The sequence below is a fragment of the Megalops cyprinoides genome, chromosome 22 (genome assembly GCF_013368585.1).
Source record: "Megalops cyprinoides isolate fMegCyp1 chromosome 22, fMegCyp1.pri, whole genome shotgun sequence".
NCBI lineage: Eukaryota > Metazoa > Chordata > Actinopteri > Elopiformes > Megalopidae > Megalops > Megalops cyprinoides.
In genome coordinates, this window is record NC_050604.1 from 20,829,253 (window position 1) to 20,848,617 (window position 19,365).

The window sequence follows — 19,365 nt, forward strand, 5'->3', positions numbered from 1 at the left end:
GCTAACAAAAGGAACATTAAGCGCCAGGTTTTCGATCGCATTAACATTTCTGGGCATGTATAATTTTTATCCATGAATAATGCACATGAATATACATATCTCTGTTAGTAATACTGGAAGGATTATGCATAGATTTTTTTGTGGCGTACTGCTTATTTAGTGTCATCCATCCAAATTTCTAAGATGCACTGGTTGGCTGTTTTCTAATTGAAATATATCAATTTCTCACGGGTATCTACACGCTAGCTAAAATCATAACCCATGCGTAAATCTCCTGAACGATGCTGTCAAAAAACGAAATGCATTTTCATAAACAAAATGAAGTTTTTTTTGTTACAAATAATATTCAATCTTTCCTGACTGCAGAAAACGTAGTCTGACTTCGTCACTTGTGTAGGTGTTCAAAGGCTATCAAGACCAGCTCAACAGCGATGACATCACAGCGCCCGTAGCTCCGGCATCCCGCAGAGACGCGCTGATTCTGTTGTAGTACGGAGTTGGCGGAGCACACACAGCCCAAGCGAGTGGATTCAAATGTACCAGACCCGTTTGTGAAAATGTGTCTTTTGTGGATGTCGCAGGCGGAGGATATGTGACTAATGTGGAATTCCCGGTGCCGGATTTATTTTAATATGCGACTTAATTTCTGCGCGAAATGCTCGCATGCACAATTCGCCAACAATTCACTGGCTTCATCTGAACTGTTGTAACTTAAGAACGGCAACATTCACCCAGCTGGTCTGGTAAGTAGGCTATGAAGTGGGATGCATGCAGTTCTTCTTGTAGATATACTATAACTTTCCACCAGGCGCAGTAATAAAATTTTAATAACATTCATGTTCTTAATATTATTGTTATTGCTACTACTATTAATAACAATAATGCTATCCTATTGTAATTAAGTCACGCGAATCAAACTTTGCGCAAAAGTTATGTAGCCAAAACTAAAACGGTGTTTATTTATTTATTCGTGTACATTTTCATAGCATACATTCTGAAACGTGTTGGTGTTCTAATTCAGGCCAAAATCATGCACAAACCAAGTGTGCAGATTGCACAGACCTATTGAAATTCTAGTGAGAGAGCGCCATCTGCGCCGAAATAAACTGTACTGTACGACATGGATATGATATAGCCTCCGTTTAATCCTCGGTTTTACAGTTGTTTAGTGTGCCTTTCAACCTCTATACAGCGACTATATATCGTTTATTTCATTCCAAATTGAAGTGTTACATTTGCCGTCCACTTACACGAGGCTGAGATAAACGACCATAAGCTCTAAATGCCTGGCACCACGAATATTTTCATCAACTGTTAAGAGTATTGCGCATGCCAGCTGACAGTCCCTCAAAAAGAAGTATCAATACGGTTTTTAGGACGAGCGAGAAGGCCAACAGCCGTGATCGGTTGAGGCGAATTTTCGCACCCTGCACACGACTCCCTCTGAGCGGGGATGTGCAGGGAAGAAGGATCGAAAGCTTGCGACAGTCAGTATCAGAACTACTGACTAAACCGCCTCTCAGACCGTTCATTAAGGAGAAGTTCAACTCACGGGTCTCGATAAACACACTCTGGACCTGACGGACGCACATAACACCCCTGAGCTTTGATTCCAGCTAATTACAAGTTTCAAACCGCCCATCTAGGTAGCTCAGTGCTGATTTCGACTGCATACGCAGAGCCGATGGCAAAACGTATATTCAGCGCCGAACTCAAAATGTGCTCTTGTGCATTCAAAGTTCTAGTTTGCCCAGAATGTATGACCACATGAGACTGGGCAGAAAGATAAAGCTGAGCGAAAAGTAAAAAACGCATTAGTGTATACTCCTCTTAGAATACTTAGGTAGCTAACGTTACTTGGCTGTTTTGTGATCAGATATGGCAGGTAAGGCTGTTTCCTTTTAGCAGTAAAATAATATTGTTTTAAAACCTTAATGGCTCTTACAGACAAAAGACATCAGTTTTCCACGAACGCAAAATTAATTTAAAACATTTACTGCGCAGAAGTCACATTGAGAAAGGACATCTAATGGACACGTTTATGAGATCTGAGAAGTAAAAAAAAGGGACCGATGGTTCTTTCATCTTCGTGCCAGCGGAAAGTAGATCCGGGCGATCCCAGCGCGCAAGGATACCAGGCGCACTGAGAATGAGAGAAAGAATAGGACAAGAAAGCGAGGAAAAGGAGTCGGTGAAAGTAGGGGGTATAAGCAGTGACCATGCCGAAATTGGGATCTCATAAACCACATGAAAAACTTCCAAATCGAAGAAATTGATGTGGGAAAAGGTACGTAAATGCTGGAAAAACTACGCGCCGGGTGCTTTTGAGTCTTACCGATATTTTTGCGGTCCTCGCTGTTTCTGAAATGTGGAGCTTAAAAAGTTGAGTCGCAGCAGGACGGACCCACTCAGAAAGCCATGCTAAGTGGCTAGCTAGCTTGCTGTTGCTTTGTAGTTCCTTCTTTAACCGGTCCCTATGCATTGCCATGGCTAAAGTTTTGGAAATTAGAAACATGCGGTTACGATGAACAGAACATAGAAATTGCGTTCGGTCTCAATAGACAGAGATTGTATTTATTACAATATTTGCATCTTTAGACGTTACAAAAAATTAGCCAGCTATCTGTACATCTGGCTTACTCATGGCAGGGTCTACGTGAATAGAATAGGAATAGGTTTAGATGGGGGAGGGGTGGATAATTCCACAAAAACTCTGATTTGCCCGAAGTGATTTTCATTTTTGAATATTCACGGACCGTTATAAAAAACTAATTCAGACAGTGATTTCGATGGATATGTTATTTTTCTTAGCTGCATTTAAACAGTACCCTTTGCTAGACTAGGTTGCTTGTTTTATTCCTGTGCCTGGCTGTTAAGATAGCTAACTATTTATTGTGTGAAGCGTTCAGTTATTTTTGCTCGCTTGCCACCTAGCTATGCAATCGCTTATACAATTTCATTGCATCTCTTATAGGTGTGGTAACTTCCTATAAGTCTAGATCTATGCCCTAAAGGCACGGAAAAAAGAATAACGTTATTGCCGATTTCTCCTTGGAATTTTTATTTGCTATAAAGGCGGAAATAAACAAGACAAATGTTTGCATTTGCCTGCTGTTTAGAAAATCTGTATAATTAGCAAGTTATGGTCTTTTTAAATATACGGGATTGAAAGAGTAAGATAGCTACAACTTAGTCTGTGATTTTATTGTTTTATCCTGTCCATAATCCCGAATCTGTATTCGCCTCTGAAGCAATCTCTCATGCTATACAAAACGGTTTTATGTTTACGTCGGCTAAGAAACGTTAGAGCAAAACCAGCCAGGACCAGAAACTGAGCCTGCCAGCTCTTCAAAAATATACAGAGCTCCCCTGGTATCTGATACAGAGGCTGCTTTTAATTACTGGATTCAATTACTGTACTCGAAGTACGGGGGAGTTCTACGGCAACTCCTGCGTCTGCTTAGTGCGGAATGAGTCCGAAACTATGCTGCACAACGTAAATATAAACCGAAGGCCCCAGCCATCAACTAACACACCTTTTTACATTGGGTTTTAAGAATGGGAAGAACGAAGTGTTCTCCAATCTATATAAAAATGTTGCACTCCAGCTCAACGTATTACATCTTCCAAGGCTATTTACATAATGCAACAGAGATGAAAGAATCTCAGAGGTGTGTAATTTAAGTATGATAAAAGCAATTTCAGAATGTGCACGTCTTTACTTTGAAGTGTCTTTTGCTTGAGTCGCGGTGGAGCACAGAATAATGAATGTTTGGATTTCTTTCTGTTAAGATTTGTACTTTCATTTAAGCCCCCGTAACTGTTTTTTTTTTTTTTTTTTTTGCAGTTATTAGTATCAGTTAAATGTGGAATTCATGGAATTCTGAGGGGAAACAGACATTTGAAATAATCTTTTAACCGCTTTTAAGTCGATACTGATATTCATTTAAACCATGGCTGATGAGGTTTTGTGTAACTGCAACATGCACCCTCCTGCAGTTTCTGCTTATTCATGGAGATTCCGGCCATTCAGAGGGCAGCTATTAGCTAGCCTGGCCAGAACCTGTCGGAAGATCAAATGAATTCAGCTGCGCTTTGAGTTAAGTAAAGAACCTCACTCCCCTCCATGACGCGTGCTCCTTTTTGGATAACTTTCCATGGCCGGGATTTAATGCGGGTTGCGAACATTTGCCATCTTGCTGTTTTCCATCATAGCTCTGGTTTGCCTCACAACAGTGAGCCCTGTGTAAACACTCTGTTATTTAGTGGGGAAAAAAACCCCTTGTTCATTAGAAGGAACTTACTACAATATCAGATATGCCTTTGGAATACAAATGTGCGTATAATTAAATTTAGATTTTTTTTTTCCTCTCTTCCCCATTGTTTTCCAGGTGGTTTGGGGAAGAGTGCACGGCGCCATCATGGGGAGACACTGGAGCGCGCTGCTTTTAACACTCCTGCAGCTCCTCTGCAGCTGTGTAGGGAACCAAAGGATGGAGGAGGCGTCGTCCATACAGTTTACACACTCGCTGTACAATGCTACCATATATGAGAACTCGGCAGCAAAGACTTACTTAGAAAGCCCTGTCAAAATGGGCGTTTACATTTCAGATCCGACTTGGGAGATACGGTACAAAATAGTGTCGGGAGACAACGAGAACCTGTTCAAAGCGGAGGACTACGTTTTGGGAGATTTCAGTTTCTTGCGGATAAGGACCAAAGGAGGCAGCACTGCCATTCTTAATCGGGAAGTAAAAGACCACTATTTCCTGGCGGTGAAAGCGGTGGAGAGGAACACCAACGCCGAAGCCCGTGCCAGAGTCAGGGTCCAGGTTCTCGACACCAACGACCTTAGGCCTCTGTTCTCGCCCACCTCCTACAGCATCTCTCTGCCCGAGAACACAGCCATCAGGACCAGCGTCGCCCAGGTCACCGCCACGGACGCCGACATCGGGACGAACGGCGAGTACTACTACAGTTTCCGCGAGTGGACGGACATGTTCGCCGTCCACCCCACCAGCGGCGTGGTGACTCTGACGGGCCGGCTGGACTACGCGGAGACCAAGCTATACGAGCTGGAGATCCTGGCGGTGGACCGCGGCATGAAGCTGTACGGTAGCAGCGGCTTCAGCAGCATGGCGAAGCTGACGGTCAGGGTGGAGCAGGCCAACGAGCACGCGCCCATCATCACGGCCGTCACCCTGGCCCCCTCGGACACTGACAGGGACCCCACGTACGCCATAGTGACGGTGGAGGACAGTGATCAGGGACCAAATGGGGAAATAGCCTCGCTGAGCATCGTGGCAGGTGATCCTCTGCAGCAGTTTAAGGCTATGAGAACCAGCCCCGGGAGCAAGGAGTACAAGATAAAAGCAGTCAAAGAGGTCGACTGGGACAGCCAGCCTTTCGGATACAACCTTACTTTGCAGGCTAAGGATAAAGGGAGCCCTCCTCAATTTTCCTCAGCAGAAGTGGTTCATGTGACATCGCCACAGTTTAAAATAGGGCCCCCTAAATTTGAAAAGAGCGTTTACAGCGTCAACCTCAGTGAATTTGCCCCTCTCCATACACCTGTGGCTATGGTGACAGCAGTGCCAAAGTATCCCTATTTGAAGTACGCTTTTAAATATAATGTGGAAAAAAATAGGTTTGCTCTAAATCCAGACACAGGCCTGATCACAACAGCTGGACCAATCCACGCAGACTACGCCCGCAAATTCGAGCTGGAGGTAATCACCGCTGATAGGAAGGCCTCAACAAAAGTCGTCATTAACGTGATTGATGTGAATAACAATGCCCCCGAGTTTCAGCAGACATCTTACAAAGGCAGTGTCGACGAGCATGTGCCAATAGGGACCAGTGTTCTTACGGTCACTGCCTCTGATCTGGACAGTGGAGAAGATGGTTATGTCACTTACAGCATTGCCAATGTGAACCCACAGCCTTTTGCCATAGACTATTTCACCGGTGTCATTAGCACCGCCGAGGATCTGGATTACGAGCTGATGCCAAGGATATACAACCTTAGGGTACGTGCTTCAGACTGGGGCGCTCCTTTTCGCCGGGAAGTGGAGGCACCCGTCACAATCACGCTGAATAACCTGAACGACAACAAGCCGATGTTTGAGAACGTAGACTGCGAAGTGACCGTGCCGAGAGACCACGGCGTTGGCGAACAGATAACCACTGTGTCCGCCATCGACGCCGACGAGCTACAGCTGGTTCGGTACGAAATAAAGGCTGGCAACGAACTCGATCTTTTTGACTTGAACCCGAACTCTGGCGTGCTCTCCTTGAAACAGTCATTAAGTGAGGGAGAGGCGGCGAAAGTGTCCTTCCACAGCTTACAAATAACCGCCAGCGACGGCGAAAACGTAACTCCGCCGATGATGATGAACATCAGTGTCATAACCGCTCGGAAACCGGTCCAATTAAAATGTGTTGACACCGGGGTCGCCACAATGCTTGCGGAAAAGCTGCTTCAAGGCAGCAGGATTCACAGCCATGTGGAACCTGAAGATAACTTTTTGGACACTCATTCAATTAACCGCTTTGCACCACAGTTTGCAGAGTCTTTTCCCAGCGTAATTGAAGTCAGAGAGGACCTTCCTGTCGGGGCCAGGGTTATGCACATAAGTGCCTCAGATGCGGACAGCGGTTTCAATGGAAAGCTGGTGTATGTGATTTCTGGAGGAGATACAGAGAGTCGATTTGTTGTTGAAATGGAGACTGGTTGGCTCCAGGTGTATGCTCCGCTCGACCGAGAAATGACCAATCACTATACGCTGAACATCACAGTGTACGATCTGGGAATACCTCAGAAATCCTCGTCACGTCTCCTAGACATCAATATTCTGGACGCGAACGATAACCCTCCGGAGTTTCTGCAGGACAGCTACTCCGTTGAAATAAGCGAGAGCACAGAGGTGGGCACCAAGATCATTCAGGTGGAGGCCACGGATAAAGATCTGGGTGTCAACGGGAAGGTCAGATACTCGCTTGTGGCCGACGCGGATCAATTTTCAATCGACGAGCAGACGGGCGTCGTGAAGGTGAGGAAGCTGCTGGACCGTGAGCTGCATCCCGTGTACGTGCTGAAGATCGCGGCACAGGATCAGGCCGAAGACGAGCCACAGCTGATATCCACCGTGCTGCTCAAGGTCACTCTGGAGGACGTCAACGACAACCCCCCGAGATTCGTGCCCCCGAACTACCGAGTGAAGGTGCGGGAGGACCTCCCCATCGGCACAGTCATCATGTGGCTGGAGGCCCACGACCCCGACGTGGGCCAGTCCGGGCAGGTGCGCTACAGCCTGGCGGACAACGGGGACGGGAGCTTTGATGTGGACAAGCTGAGCGGCGCCGTGCGGATCGTGCAGAACCTGGATTACGAGAAACGGCAGGTCTACAACCTCACGGCGAGGGCCAAGGACAAGGGGAAGCCTCTCTCCCTGTCCTCCACCTGCCGCATCGAGGTGGACGTGGTGGATGTGAACGAGAACCTGTATCGCCCCGTGTTCAGTTCTTTTGTCGATAAAGGAATTGTTAAGGAGGACGCCTCCATTGGCACTTCGGTGATGAAAGTCACCGCTCAGGACGATGACAAAGGCAGGGATGGGGAAATAAGGTACTCCATAAGAGATGGTTCAGGACTTGGAATATTCACCATCGATGAAGAAAGTGGTAAGTTTTATCCCTGAATCCTACTATCCTCCTGCACACACACACACACACACGCAGTGACTAATTATGCACAAAATGAGTCATCCATACCAGCATGAATAATTCAAGGGGGAAGTGTTTATGTATAGCTTTAGGTATAGTGTGTGAAGTATATAAGTACAAGAAATGCTTTGAAATATCCTGTCATAATTTACGAAAAAACTGGAATATTCATGTTACTTAATTAACAATCGGTGACACAGTTGTTGTGCTGGTGCTCCAAGAGCTGCCCCGATAAGCTCCCTGATTCTTCCTGTTTTTCCGGAGGAGAAAATTGATGGCCCCAGCAGATGGGCCAGCTGTCCCTGAGACCTGCCATAGACATTCCAAACTAGTTGCCTTGGAATTAAGAGGATTGCTGAGTGATTTGAGAAATGCTCTTGCTGAAAGTTGGTCGTATGTAGCCTGATTATGATTCAAACCAGCCCTGGGGGTAAATATAGACTGTTTTATTTTTTCTGTGAGTGTTTTTTTTTTTTTTAACCGAATAACAGAAAGGGAAGCAGAAATAGCAGGTTTTAACACCACTTTCAGCTGCTCTTGACCATGTTCTGTCACCTGTGACAAAGGCTTAAAATAAGTAGCCTGGAATTCAAATGGTTTTCCGTAGAAAGCTCCCGGTCAAAGCGAGACCACCACAATCATAGCTCTTTCCTGGCTCGTTCTCATTCTCTATGACATATGGCTAAGTGTCAGCTTTCACCTTTTTATGCCTTTCTGTGAGGCGATACGCATATTTAATGTCCGAGCGGACCAGTCAAACCAGATACATAAAACATGAGGTTTTGAGCATATGCATTTTTCTGAAAGCCTTGGATTTTCTTCAGTGTTTACTTAAAATTGAACTGAAAGCACCCCCCCCCCCCCGCCCCTCTACCCTGCACATTTTGTGCGTTTTGAGAATGTGGTTGTGTGTACGTGTTAATAAGAGGGGTAAATTAGCAGTGTCTGCCCTGATCCTGTCTTTCCGTGGCGGTAAATTTAGCGCGAGAGGATGAGCTTGCGTGGATCACTCTCCCATCACAACCATCTGTTGGCCATTGTATGTGTCCGGCCCCTACGGCGATTGTGCATGGTGGTTTTATTGGGTGAATTGTAGGTTATTGATTTTCTTTTTTTTCCCCCTTCCTTTTTTGTTGAAAGATGTTTAAGAAAAATGCAAATGGGGTACAGCACGGGAGAATTGGGAATGAAGTGAAGCATGCAGCTTGATTCTTAATTCAATCTGAAACTTTCAGTGGAGATGTGTTTTTTTTTTTCCCCTCTTTGGCCATGGTGCTTGTTTATTGTAGGAGTTGCAAATTTGTGAGGCCCATTCCTGGAACTGAGTCCAAAACAGGCCAGTGTGGGCAAGTGTGTTTCCGTTCCTCTGAAAATGAGACTGAAGGATTTTTTTTCTTGACATAGTGCACAACTGGTCAGGACTTGAGTCATGTTATGAGTTATATTCTGATCTGTTGAGCCTGTTGATGGTAATAATAATGAGTTGCGAATCTTGGGTAAGATGTTAAGATTACCGCAGACCGGAGACACAATTAAAAGTATTGTGTTTGAATGCAGCCTAAATGTGAATAACGTAGAACAGGCGCAGTGTTAACCTGCTTCTCCTGCATACCTCTTGTCTCTTCTGTCTGGTTTATCTACATAGCTCATGATAGGATTGTATTGCATTGAGCCTCCATTGTGCGGGACACTGCTGATGCTGGTAGCAAACCAAATATGCCAAAGGCGGTGCTTTCCCTGGGAGTTTGGGTGGGGGGTGGGGGGGTGGCTGGGTGTGTGTGTGTGTGTGTGTGTGTGTTTGGGGGGAGTTGGCTGGGAATAGGGGGAGGATACCGCATGTGGTCAGACGATTATCCTGCAAAAAGAAATGGATCTCAAAATAAGGGTGCACACCCAGGATCTGTTTCTTTCTTCTCTAATTCAGAAGTAGTCGTATTCCCAGGCAAGGGGGAAGAAAGATAAGTAGGGTTGGGAATGGCAGAAGCCACACACCTCTAGTTCTGCTGTTTTAATGGGGGGGGGTGGTGACCAAAGGAAGACTCGACACATCTGTGGACGTTTTACTTTACTGCAGTTTGCGTCTTATGCTTTCCATCTGTGGCCTTTCTTTAGGCCTTTACCTTATATTTTCATGTTTTGCTTCCACCAGTGTTAAAAAATGAGGGCAGCTGTCAGGAATGTGGGCATTAAAGTGTACTACTCACTTAAAGTTATTATGCCTCCCAGCTGGGCAGGGGATTTTTTTATTATAATTTTGGTGTGCTTGCTGCTAGTCCTTTAGATTTTCCTCTTCAACATTTTAAAACCCTTTTTTCAACATTTTCCTCAACATTGACAAAAACACTGAAGAAACCTCAAAATCTGTGTTCTGCGTTCTTTAAAAAACATTTTGGTTTTCCTCTGCCCGGGAAAAAAAAAAAAACAACAACAGAAGTAAATGATGCCTTCTTCGAAGATATTTTAACTAATATTTGTGGGGAAAAAAAGAAACTAAATTATGGCTTTTAGATTGTAATGACTGGTTTCCGTAGAGTTTGTCAGCAGGCGCTGACTCAGTCACTGGGCTTTGGGACCTGCATTGCTGTCTGCATATCACACAAACATGTTTAGGGCAGGCGGCAATGTGGAGCCTGGGTGAGATTTAGTGTGCGAGCCAAAGCTAATTTTGTCCCTGGTGTGTGTACAGACGGTGTGGTTGGGGTAATTCAGTTAATGGTGGCCTGACACACTAAAGGCAGCTAGGTATGCCGCTAACTTGATTGATGTCACTGGAACCTCGTGTGGAATCTTAGCCGCTTGATTTAATAACCCGGCCAGTGGAAAGGAAACAAACGGGGGGGTGATGATGCTGGGTGTTGGGTAGAAAAATCTGTGTCTGAGAAAATATGTAAGGGAAGATATGCCGGTGAGGAAGGATTGTAGTAGAGGTGCTGAAATGGTGGGGGGAGGGTGAGATTCTAGATTCTTCAGGTGTCTGGAAGGGTACAGTAGGCTTGTAATTCTAAACTCCAAACTCTGGAAACTTACTGGCTTACAAAAGCAAAAGATAGTTCCCAATTTAAGAACTTTTTTTTAAGAAGGTTGAAGCAGGGAGGAATCATTTGCCAAGTATTGAGAGGGGAAGAATGCACACCTGAAGTTTACAATGTAGGGAAAAAAAGCGTACTCTGTTTTGAAGCAATTCATTAGGCCTGTGTTTGCTCAAAGAAGATTGACTCCTGACTTCTTGGGTCAGGGTGTTGTGTGATCTCCTCTGTGTTCAGCTAAGCATAGCTTTCCTTTGAACTCTTTTTTTTTTCCCTAGCAGTTGCTTTCATGGAAAGAATTAGCGGTATCTGCCAGTTTCTCCTGCCTCTGTCTGTGAGGGAACTATTGGAATCTAAGACATTCAATTGCATTTCTTTAATGAAGTCAGCTGTTAAGTGTCCCTATTCTCCGCATCAGCTCAAATTTGTTAAACTAATTTGCACTCATCTGAAGTGCGGACCGAAACATGTGGTCTCAAGAAAAGAATCGAGTCCTTTGTGGAGCGAGGAAACGCTTGATCGCAAAGCTCAATAGATCAGAAAACAGGGGGAGGAAAAAAAAAAAAAGCTGCCGGGGTCTGGGAGAGACAGCGAGGAGTTTGTGATGCAGGCCCGCGCGTGAGCACGCAATAACGGGCGATAAAGCGCTGACCCCCGGTCCCATGGTTCGTTTGTTCCGTTCATGCGCTTAGCGGATAATGTATTCATTCGCCCTTTCGCTCCGAGTTGTTGGCTGGCTGCGCCGCTGAAAGAGGCCTTTGTGAAGGCTGGTGGAATAGTTCGACATGTAACAACAAAGTTCCGCTAGTGTGTTTTTTCCCCCTCTTCAAAAGTCACCCATCCCTCCCCCCTCCTTTCCATTCCCTCCGCCCCAAACCTGCCCTGCCCCGCTCCACCTGCCATCGGAGTGCCCTTCCTGTTGCGAGTGAGGCAGCCTCGTTCCCCCGGTGATGCCAGATAAGAAAGGCATGCGCCGAGCGGTTGGCCCTTTTTCGCGTTTTGGCCATTGGGGTTCCAGACGGGCATCATGGGAGTCCGACAGGGTCGAAGCCACCGCCCTCTCGGCCTCGGCGCTGTGTGGAGACCGGGAGCGCGGCCTCTCTTCGGTGCTCTCAAAGAACGCACGCCTCCGAGTGGCCCGCTGCTTGAGCGGCGTTGCCGGAGCAACCGTGCCAGGAATGTGCAGCGAGCTGGAGTTGATTGCAGGGCGCTAAATGAAAAGCACACTTTCCCCAGTTAACATTTGCTGCTCGTTCTCTCGCTCGTTAAAGTTTTCTTTAAACTCGGAAAGGGACCGCGTGCAGCCGGCTGGCTTGATTGGAAGTTAACTTCCCCCATGCTGTTGTTGTCTGTTTAAAGGTACCTCTAAGATGGGCTATATATTCTCTCCTTTGAACTACTGATAATAACAATATGAACTAAACATAGAAAGTTTTAGGGATGTTGGGCAAAGTTTGAGGGGCATAGTCGATTAGTTATATGACACCTCAGCTATCAGTCAGAGAGCCAGTTCAGATGATGCTATAACAACTATAACAGTGGTACTATTTCATGCTTCTGCACAGAGCCATCTGTTTCTTTTTCCATAGTAATTAAGATTAATTGCACATTCATGATCATATGTTCAATCTACTGTCCAGGTAAACAAATACATCGGCATGTTGGAAAGGGTTTGAAAGTGCAGTGAGAATATTTTCCCATGTTTCAGCAGACGCTGACATCAACACACAGGGGTTGTTATGCTTGGTCCTCACACTGCGCACTAACCACATTGCCTGGGGCTGGTGTGTGAGACTGCTGAACGGATTCCTATCATGGTAATGCAGGAACCACCAAGCAGTGGCACAGGAGAGAAAGTCACAAGGCAACATCGGGAGCAGTGTAGAGGATGGACCAGAATGAGATTTTTTTTTCTAACCCTGTAAAATCAGCTGCTGGTGTGCAAAGCTTGCCACGCTGTAGGCTGCTTGTATGCTGTTGGAGGGTCACAAGGGGAGGCGATTTTTCTGAAATGTTTCAAATATTAATGACTTTGCATTTTTAAAAACTTGTGTAAAAATCCTTCAAACCCAGTGGACAGTGCTAGAAAATTTGGGTTTTATGCCCCCTGCCCCCCCACCCCTCCTGTAGGGTTGTGCCCCTCTGTGGCTGTGCCTTGTAGTAGGGGTGACATTACCGGTGCCCCTGAGTTTCTCTGTGATGACACACGTCATGAACAACACTGCTATCAACCGACCTCAGGGGAAAGGGGAATATTTCATTTTCACTTATCAATGCAGAACGTGCTGTTATAGCCATTGATCTGAGACAGCTGGTCATGTGCATGCAGTTTCTAGGTTTTACTCTAAGGGTGGCCTGAGACTCCATTTTAAGGCAGAAGTTGTCAAAGGAGTTTCAGAGTCTGATCTGAAGCAGCTTGACTGCTGTATTCTTTTTTTTTTCTGAGCAGCGAAAAGGAGATCACGGAAAATCGATTGCAGCGCTTACAGTAAGTCTGCGTCTCAGACACGCGGCGCTCTAATTCACGCACATAAAGTTTCCTTTATCTAACCGTGTGAGCTGGGCAGCTGCGGGGATTGGGTGGCTCATTCTTACTGAGTTGCGGAATGGAGGTATCGCCCGGATTGTACGAAAAGTGGGTGAGTCACGAAGTAAGCGTGTCAGAATAGACTCGCAGAAAGAGCGGGTCAGCGGATGTTCACAGGGGAGAACGTGTCTGTACAATCAGCAGAGGTTACCTTTGATTCTGAACTTCTGTTCAGACCTCAGAACAGCTTTTGCCGAACTTGTCTTTGTGCTGTGGAATGGCAGTTACGTCAGCACCGAACTATCGCATACCACAAAAAAATTCCAGCAATAATGGAAGAGAACAAATCCACTATCCCACACCCCCCCTTCACTTATTATCAAAATACCAGTGAGTGCCCCCCCCCCCAGGGTTGGAAGATAGCAGGTCTTAAATAATGTTATATTAAACTGGCAGCCTTGCAAACAGACATGCTCTGAAGCTTTTGAAATAACATCCAGCGGAGTGACAATGGGAGCTGTCTGGGCATGTCCCAATAGGTTTCCTGGACTGGAATTAATGGGCTAAATTCTACAAGAACCCCGTCAGGCATATTCTAATTACATCACTCCCCTTCATTCATGGAAGACTTTTATTTTCCTTGAGCTCTCGTGAATACAGCCATTCATTATTATTATTGTGATTTTTTTTTTCCAATGACAAAAAATGTTTTTGATGTCTCGCGATTGTTCTAAGTATCTGTGAAGTGGATCTCAAAAGCTTATTGATTTGATGTGGAGTGTTGGTAATGGAAGTGTTTTTTTTTTTTTTTCTTTAATATCAGATTAGGCTGATGGATTGGTCAGGCACGGTGCTTTGCGTTGTTAAGCTGCTGAAACAGTACTTTAGACAGACTGAAATGGTGGCTCCCTTCTGGCAGCTGTTTGGTTGTGTTATTTGTGTTGACTGCATCTGTATACAATGCAAGCGGAGAGGCATGCAGCGGAAATGGCCGGGGGGTTGAATGAGCGGCTCGCTGTGCCGTAATTGCTCTGCCCAGGACACTCGGCAGACACACAGATAAGATAAAATAAGAATGGGCCATTGTGCGGGATCCTGTTTGTTAAATTGTTGTGCAGTAATTTGGAAATAGTTTCCAGGATCTGTGTTTTGCTTGCTGATAACCTTGTTCGTTTTCAGAAGCCCGTGCCAGCGCTCGGGGTGCGACACGTTTCAGATAGCAATTTTGATTCTTCTTCTGATCTAATCTATCTTGTCTGGGTTCCCTTACGTATTTATTAAGAAATTATATCTTTACTCTGCACATGCGAGGCCTTATTTCTGTGTGTGTGTGTGTGTGTGTGTATGCCCCCGGTGTTCTGGGAGAGACTGAATGCTAATATAAATCACCCTATGTAAATTGGGTCTGGAGGCAGTAGGAGCCATGGCTGGAGTTTCCCTCAGTTTTTCATTTCAGCCTTACCTCGAGACTTCTGAATCCGAGTCGCATAAATACTGAGGAGGGCGGGCGGAAGGCCCCGAGAACTCTGGGAAAAATACTGAACGATATGATTTAAGCGCAGGGAGCTTCGGCGGCACAGATTAGGAGTTTTTAATATGCCCGGGCTTTGCGCTGCGCTGGAATCTGAAGCATTTTGCCACCGCTGGAAAAAAAAAAAAAAAAAGTTGATGAGAAAGTTTATGTAAGCTCGGAGCAGGAGGCCCAAGAAGGCAGAGGAATGTGGAGGCCGTTGAAAGAGACCAGCAATGGCAGTTCAAAGGAAACTCTGACTCCAGACTGTATAATGCCGGGGAATACATGCACAAGCTGCTAAGAACAGATCTTTTTTTCGGTTTCTCTCAAACCTCCAGTGCTCAGTATAAATTAATTCATGTCTGTCCTGCCTATGAGGTCATGTAAAACTGATTTGAAGTGCCGCACATTGTTGGCGGAAAGGCATCCTCTTCTTTTGTATTTGAAGTGCCTCTACAGTTTACTGATTGCTCATCACACATTCTGCCATAAAAAAAGATAGCGGGGCCTGTTTTATTCACAGCATCCTCTTTTTGCCGTGTGGGAAGGAGCACACAGGATAACGGTGAAAATCATAATCCTCTTGTGACAGCCAGTAATCTTTTTGGCTCTCTAATTTGTTTCAATTTCCATCTTTAATGTGCATGTAATGTGCAATCTCCTGAACTGAAACAATGCCATCATGCAATACAATCAGGGGGAAAAAAGGGGGGAAAAAGCTGTCCACGAATCTTCAACCATGATACCTACATTTTACCATCTGTGTCCCAGTGGATCAAATAGCCGCAGTGCTGTTTTTCCTCATCTACTGCTCACTTCAGGCTAAAATCTCTAGAAGGGGTTACCATGGTCAAAGATGGCTGCCGTTCAGACAAGGAGAGGATTAATCTTTTTATTTTAGGCGGTGTGTGACTCTAGCTTTAGCATTTGAGGCATTCCTCTATTTTTGCCACTGTTTTTTTTTTTCTGGTATGTGCTGCATCAAATTAATGAGCTGGAGTCCTGTAGGAAAACTTAACTAGCAGCACATTGTTTATCCTGGAGGCTAGTTTCAGGCACACATCCATATCTAACGTAACAAAGGGCAACTGCAGATGTTTTGTCTATTCATACAGAAAAAAGTTAGACATCCTTTGACTAATTTAGTCTTCTCCGGATGCCGTATCTGTCAGTCACTCAAGCTGTGCCGTCAGTGAAACGTTGGACTAAATATAGAACATTTAACGAAGCTTTGGTTGCTGACTGATTTTTTTTTTTTTACTGTGGACGATGAAGCTATTTATGATAATAGCAATGATAAAAACAAGAAAGTGTACGCGTTCCCAGTGGCTGCTGCAGTGTGGAAGGGGTTGCTGAAGGGGAGGGCTGAAGTGGAATGGTGGTGTTGTGGAAAAAGTGAGCGGAGAAAGTAAAAGCTGAAACTCGTCAACGTTATCAGTCACACTTTTATCTCCCTAGCAGGGCTCCAGATCCAAAGTTCGCCTGTGACAGTTTGTTCCTCACAGCTACAATCCAAACGGTGTGGAATTTGCTATTGATCTTCCATAAATCAGCGTTATTTGGTTTCAAATGATGTTTTGTTTTGTTATTTCAAAGACTGGTAGCTGGCAAGCGCTTCGTTTCTTTAAGCTTGTGAGGGGCAGTTGGCTTAGAAGTTCACGTTGACTTGAGGCAGCCCTGTTAAGCAGGTGCTTAAAGACGGGCTTATTATTATTTGCTTGGCTGACAACCTTATCCTAGGTGGCTTGCACAGCTGAAATTTTTAGCATGTTATCCATTCGAACAGCAGGATGTTTAGAGCGCTGAGAAACTCTGTTTGAGAGGGACAGCAGTGCTGTGCCAGGGGTTCAGACCTGCGGTGTTCAGGCTCTGTGGCCGGTGTGTTACCCACAGTGCCACACGCTGCTGCGCTGGGCGGACGGACTGGAGGAAAAGCAGAGCGCAATTAAGCCCAGAAAGCACACTTCGCTAACGTCTGCATAATTTACGCCGGCCGCGACTGGCGCGCTGAAACGAAAACATTCCAGCACGGACACGCGGCCCGTGTCACGGTGTCTGGCATTCTTCTAAAGAGGGGGGGGTAGACTTGGCCGCCAGGAGCCCCACCCCGACCCTTAACCCCCCCCCCCCCCCGCCGGTTGAGGGTCCGGCCGCAGAGCGCAGGCGGGGTGAAAGCTGTGTGCTGCCGGGGTCTCCGGGAGCCGGCCGGCTGATCGCTGAAGCGCCCGGATGGACTTGGCAGAGGCCCGCACGTCCTCCCCCCGGAGCTCCGCGAGTCAGATTTGCACTCGCATTTTTTATTGATGCGCTACTTTCGCAACTCCCCACACAACTGTTACATGCAACAGCTCAAATCTGCAGCCAGGGCTTCCGTGAGCCGCGGCTCTCTCTCTCTCTCTGGGGCGGGACGCTCCCTGATGAGCTTCCCCCTGCCATGTACAACTTTTTCACTGTGTTTTTAGCTCTTCCAAAGGATAATTATTTCGTTATGTTTAATCTTGGCTGACATGAAATGTAAGCCTGTCTTTGTGTGTGTGTGTGAGTGTGTGTGAGTATGAGAGAGAGAGTGTGTGTGTGTGGTGTTCTCAGTCTGCATTCCTCTATAAATAAACCATAATATTCCTAAGAAAATATGTAGGTTATCCTAGATCCTATGCCTGTAGGAAATGTACCCCAAGTGAGCTGCTCTGTGTGTTGGTCTCCGATTTGCGTCATTTAATGCCACTTTGCAAAAGAGAGGAGCTGCAATGAGGGGAAGAGGAGGAACCAGAGAGTGTGAGGAGTCAAAGACGGATCTAATGTATTATATCCTGGAGGTGAAAGGTAAACCTCTGTCTCAGCGACAGACCGTCATTGCAAGTCATAGGGTTTCAGAGGGAGAACAAAGCCGGAGGATGCAAAGTGAAAAGCAATACGGGTCCAGAGCCAAGCAGCTCAGCCATATCTCATGGATATGACACGACATGTAAATTTATACATGTTCTAGTCCAAGTAGGAGCGACCTTTGGCCAGGCGGCACACAGCTATAAACAACCACACCTTGTAGTTGAAACTTGCACCCACGCGATGTTGTAAGCTTTACAATCTCAGCAGAGCTTCAGTGGGCCTGTTCAGGGGCCGCATCTGTCTCTACAGGGGAGGAAGTGTGTGCGGAAAAACACACACAGGCAGTACATATCTACTTCCATTTGCCTTTGGCAGGGGTTTCATAGATTACTTTATTAAAAGGTTGTAAGTTTCTAATAATGCCACTGTGGAGCATGAGGATTTTTCCATTTGAACATTTGTTTCAGACCATTTTGGATTTTTTTAATCACCTGGTAATGTCAGGAACCTGTTTGATTTGGTGTTGTGGTGTTGAGATGTTTTCAGTTTGAGGGAGTAGTGATAAAAGACTGGATACAGAATGATGGATGGAGGAGAATGGATGAAGGATTACGGATGGAGTGGTATGGATGGAGGATTATGGAGTATGGATGACTTTGTGGTGAACATTTAGGCTGACGCTGCCAGTCTCACCCTTCCTGCTGAGTACTCATCTGCACGAGCTGATGCAAATGAAACTGAAATATTAAGTGCGTTTTTCTGCCTCTTGTTCCACAGGCATCATTAGGACACAGGAGCGTCTGGACCATGAAACCACGCCCCACTACTGGCTGACGGTGTACGCCACCGACCGGGGCGCGGTGCCGCTCTCGTCCTTCGTGGAGGTCTACGTGGAGGTGCAGGACGTCAATGACAACGCCCCCCAGACCTCGGAGCCCGTGTACTACCCCTCGGTCATGGAGAACTCTCCCAAGGACGTGTCCATCATCCAGATCGAGGCCTTCGACCCGGACACCAAGTCCAGCGAGAAGCTGACCTACCGGATCACCAGTGGGAACCCCCAGGGCTTCTTCGCCATCAACCCCAAGACCGGTGAGCGTGTTTCTGCTTCTAACACCTCTGCGAAGGGTCGGGGGCATTTCTGCACTGCCTCGGCCCTGGCCCCAAATGCAAGGCCATTACTACAACCACCACTGAATTTAACATGTGAAACCGCGTGTAAGAGGGGGTCTTTAGGCCAAGGCTTTTTGCGGGACGCTCCTCCTTAAACATACCCACCTCGGAAATGGATGGGTTCTGAATATTTAATGTGCTTCAGAACTCCGCTGTCCTCCTCGGAGACGAGCAAGGACTGCTGGAATGGTGTTCGGAACGTGGTATCTTTTTAAGTGCAGGAATTGATTGCAATTAAAAAAAAATCTGTGCAGTATTATCTAAAGAAGTGTTCATTTCCCACGGTGCTCTTCAGAGTCTTTACATTTGCACTCAGTTTAGCTTGGATGGGGGGAAGGGAGATTTCTCAAACCCCTGCCATCATTGTTGCAGTTGGCGGTCAGTTAATGAGACGGAAGGGGCTCCTGCATGCGGGGGTCCTGAGGAACGCTTATGCAGGGGTCACGGTGGGGAAATGCAGCCCAGGCTTTAAGCGCCGCTTTGCATTCTGGGTAAAAGCTGTGCCTGGGTTTAATCCTCTCGACACAGTTTTCAGAGATCAAAAGCGGGCACTTTCCATCGAGCGGCGAGGAAGA

General features: G+C 46.2%; 1 protein-coding gene across 8 annotated transcripts in view; it reads left to right on the forward strand.

Annotated features, from left to right (window-relative positions):
• The first annotated feature begins 487 nt into the window (after positions 1 to 487).
• The window catches only part of fat1a (FAT atypical cadherin 1a), a 72,634-nt gene continuing 53,756 nt past the window's right edge, over positions 488 to 19,365 (forward strand). For 7 of the 8 annotated variants that reach the window (XM_036516895.1, XM_036516897.1, XM_036516899.1 and 4 more), the window contains exons 1-3: positions 2,198 to 2,287; positions 4,392 to 7,683; positions 18,395 to 18,709. In XM_036516895.1, the coding sequence (XP_036372788.1) occupies positions 2,276 to 2,287; positions 4,392 to 7,683; positions 18,395 to 18,709 (3,619 nt within the window). In that variant the 5' untranslated portion in view covers positions 2,198 to 2,275. Of the gene's footprint in view, positions 744 to 2,197; positions 2,288 to 4,391; positions 7,684 to 18,394; positions 18,710 to 19,365 lie in introns of those variants that run through there. The other variant, XM_036516896.1, reaches the window with a different exon arrangement.